Source organism: Argiope bruennichi, chromosome 5 (genome assembly GCF_947563725.1).
Source record: "Argiope bruennichi chromosome 5, qqArgBrue1.1, whole genome shotgun sequence".
NCBI lineage: Eukaryota > Metazoa > Arthropoda > Arachnida > Araneae > Araneidae > Argiope > Argiope bruennichi.
This window is the reverse complement of record NC_079155.1, coordinates 82,903,405-82,907,670: the sequence shown is the minus strand read 5'-3', so window position 1 is coordinate 82,907,670 and position 4,266 is coordinate 82,903,405. Positions and strand designations below refer to the sequence as shown.

Sequence of the window (4,266 nt, the reverse complement as noted above, 5' to 3'; positions counted from 1 at the left end):
ATTTCTACAATAAAAGATTCAAAAACTGAAACATATCATATATTTAAAGATTATTAATTTAAAAGGTGTGTGTCAAACATTCCAATTTTTCTATAAAAATATACTTGTCCCATTTATTGAATTAAAACATTTTCAAATATTATTAAAATGATAATAATGATTGTCAAATTCAAAATATAACTTAGTAAAATATTTTGTTTTAATTTTGACAGCTGTTATTAGAGATTTATGTTTACAATTCATAAATTGTTAGAAATAAATAAAAGCTTAACAATTACTATAAGGAATACGATGGTAAAAATAAATATCTTCAAATGTATTAAAAGAGTTCACTTATGGTTGCATATACTTTAGATGCCACATATATATCTTAATGTAACAAAAATTTAGATGCTATAAAAGATTAGTGTTAGGAAAAAAAATTACTTCATGTTCTTTTGTTTTAAATTAGTTTGCTGTAATTTATGATTAAACATTCTTAAAATAATATCCTAAATAAAAAAAGTGATAAGCTAATAGAAATAAAATATGGTATCAAAATATATAATAGCAAAAAATAATTCATCTGGTGCTTCATTAATCAAGATAATAAATTTTTATTGATTGCTCAATAATATTTTCTCATTCAAGTAGAAAGCAGGTTAAATCAAATCATAGATCTTTAAAAAAATATTGTATTTAGTGACCAATCTTTTAACTCATTGTATTAGATCTGTAATTACTTACCTAATATAAGGACTCAAAAAATATTTCTATAGATAATATTTTCTTAAAAACTAGTCTGTGGATTCTTATAATTTTGTAGGTATCTTCTTTCAACAACAGAAATCATTTAATGTTTAAAATCAGACACTGTTCAAAATAGTGCCTTGAATACAAATTGCTAGAAACCATACATTTGTATTCAAAGAAACTGAATATCACTCTACAATTTCAAATAAATCTTAATCTTCAATTAATCTTTGAAGAAATTCTAATTCTTCAGGAAAATGAAATAACTCATTTGGTTTCTGAAAATTTTCTACAATACATCCAATAAGAACAGGTATGTTCACAGCAACACCTTCAACCAAGTGACAATAACCTTCGACAATATGTTCTATTCCATAAGTTGAATGCAAACGCTTAGATACAAAATCACTATATCCCGATACATGAGCCACAGGGATATACATATGTTTTGAAGGTGACCAAATTTCCAGTTGCTTGCGCCGGCACTCTGCCACATTGAGACGTTTTGTAGAACAATTTACAATTCGAAATGGTATTTTAAAATTATTATAACAAGCAGAAATCAAATCAAACATTGCTTCAAATTCTTCATTTTCACTCTGACCATCTTCACAGCAAGTTAAACAGTGAATGCTAGTAGACTGTACAACAGAGAATAAATCAAAAGTCATGGGCTCAGAATTCTCTGCATTATACAGACGTCCAATGGAAAAGTATTTCATAGGTAGATTTGTTTTAGATACATTCATATTAGTGAGATAAGCGCAAAAGGATTCAAATGATGCTCCACCCACCAAATGAAGCATTTGTCCACGTTCCACACGCATTTTAATTGGAATTGTTTGCTTGACTGAATAAGGATCTCGACCAACAGCTTCCAGAAGGAAAGATTTGCAAAAATCAGCACATGATATAGCTCCATAGTCATTTTTTGACAATTTGTTACAGAAGTATATTTGAATGGCTAATTCTAAATCAGCCAAAACTCCTTTAAAATAATATGATTTGGCTTTATTTTTTGAAAACTTGAGCAAAGATGTTTGTTTGCATATATCTGTATGTGGTAGAAGATTGAAGTCTTGTTCAGAATGACATGAATTTCGTTCTTCAGTAATGTCAGATAGCAAAGGGGTAAGCTCATGAATCAAATTTGGAATCCTCTGAACCACAGGAAGAATCAGTTCCTCAGTATTATGCAATTTTTCTTTTGCAGATTTTAATTTTTCGATGAACACTTCATGCTCTTTCTTTAAGCTATTTAACCGCGCCTCATCACCTGACGAATGCAGCTGTTTGAGTTCTTCGATATATTGACGATCCTTTTCGACGAAAGAAGCAAATTCCCTTCGCTCCGACTCTAACTGTTGCAATGAATCGACAATATTTTTCAAATCTACATCGATGCCTCGTAAATGACAAGACTGACGGATTTTGTCTAAGTTTCGCGATATGTCTTCGACATTAATAACTGGTCTCACAATTTGATACATTTCAGCGCCATAACGACCAGGTACATAGAGAGTTGACAATTTCATCGGGCGTTTTAGTTCATCTGCTTCGGTAGACGGATTGTGTTTTTTTCTAGAAATTAAAAAAGATTGAATTCTTTGAAATTGTTTATGGTGATGGAAAAGGCGGAATGTCAATAGATATGATAATTTCATGATTAAACTTTAATTAGATTGCAATCCAACAATAATCACAAGCTAATACCAGAGAGCATGAGTGATATTTTAAGACCCCGTTCTACAAAAGTGTTAGCGTCTCAATCGCTATCGTTATCCCTATGGGATAAGCGAATCCATCGTAAAACCATATATTTCGAAGGTACGTTTGAGAGAGGATGTTTTTATTCCGGCAATAGTTGAAAGGAGAAAAGCATTAGAAGTGAGGGTGGGTGGGAAATAGTACATTCATTTTCAATGCATGGTATAAACGATTATTGGTGCAGGGATATTAAAAATACGTATTTCACAAGCGCACATTCATTTTGCAACCAGAGGCGGTATTTTTAATTTCAACCAATCTTGCAATAGATAATTGTTCAAATGGGTGGAGCTTTAATTTCGGAAGCGCAAATGAACCCAAAGTTTAGTTTTCCTTTTTACTGGCGAACAGCAGGTCCCCAAGAAGTTGTATTTAGGTCCCTTGAAAACATAAAAGAGATATTTGATATAAACTTGTTAAAATGTCCAAGTGAATTTGGATTTTAACTTAGCAGGCATCCCAGTTTTTCAGTTCTTATCACTTGACATTATTGATTTCTTGGCGATACAAAACAAATTTTAAAGAAAATCACAACAATTATGATTAAGAAATTGTGAAACATTATGTTGAAATTATTTAGGAATTTAAAAATGAAATGAAATTATTTGAGATCATTTGATAAAATGAAGATGAAACCAATACTTTAGCTCGTAACTAATTATTCGTGAAATCATAAAACTGATTGGTGAGGTTTCTAAAGAATTCTGGCCAATGAAATGCAGGAGCTGTTCTGAATCAAATAATATCTTTTATATTGCATCACTGTTGCGCTTTTATTTGTTTACTTGATTGTGACAGTTTATCCTGAAGCAAATCAATTAACTAATTTTAATTCATATACTAACGCGCCAATCGTCTGTTTAATGGACTGGAGTTTTTTTAAAATTAAGAAATATAAATAAGATTTTCTGGTTACTTCCCCAAAATTTTTAATTTTTGAATCTAAAAATAATGAATCATTTATTCACTATTACTGATCAACTTGGAATAGACTTAAAAGTTGAAATTATATTTTTGAAAATTAAAAGAGATTATATTTTAATTCCTGAATAGATTTGTTAATTTAAAGAAAACATATTTCATATTTATTTCTAAGTCGTTTTGCTTGATGAATACATATTAAAAATGTTTAATAATTTTGATAGTAATTCTGAAGATCTGAAACTTTAATATTGAATCTTCTGAAGATAAAGATTCTGAAACTTTTTAATACTGAAAGTCATAAGGTAAAAGAAGATTTCCTAAATCTATTTTACTGTATTCTTTAATATGTTTTCGGCATTTAAAGTGCTCGATTCTTTTCCGTAAGAACATACTATTTCTAGCTATTTTGATTATTTCATTTTCTTCGGTAGAGTTTAAAAATGATAGATGACGATGATCCATTAGGTATGTTTTTACAAGAAAAGGTAGTAAAAAATATTAAAATGAAAAATTTTAGTTTAATTAGTCAGTGCCAAATAGAATATGCCTTTTTCCAGCCAAAAGAGCATATTGACCTCGATTATTCCAAGTAAAGGTTTACCCTAATTGTGAACACTGTAAAAGTAAAGATTATGTTTCTATAGACATTTCTAAGTCTCTTAAGGATATTGATCCTTTAAATAGACATGCAAGTGATATTATAGCATTATTGATATCAGTGATCATAGCATCATTGGTATCAGTGATCATAGCATCATTGATATCAGTGATCATATCATCCTCATATTTAGCATCATTGATATCAAAAATACAGGAAGGTACTATCAGTCATTTTCAAAAGAA

At 29.5% G+C, this 4,266-nt stretch overlaps 1 protein-coding gene across 1 annotated transcript; it reads right to left on the bottom strand.

The window, feature by feature from the left end:
* Window positions 1-498: 498 nt before the first annotated feature.
* LOC129968712 (serine--tRNA synthetase-like protein Slimp) lies at window positions 499-2,968 on the bottom strand. Its single transcript, XM_056082888.1, has one exon. It carries the CDS (start codon window positions 2,394-2,396, stop codon window positions 945-947), a length of 1,452 nt encoding a protein of 483 aa, XP_055938863.1. The 5' UTR covers window positions 2,397-2,968; the 3' UTR covers window positions 499-944.
* Between the last annotated feature and the right edge of the window lie 1,298 nt (window positions 2,969-4,266).

What these genes read in the sequence shown, in the direction of transcription:
- LOC129968712 (XM_056082888.1), bottom strand. Translation starts at nt 2,396, where the DNA reads ATGAAATTATCATATCTATTGACATTCCGCCTTTTCCATCACCATAAA.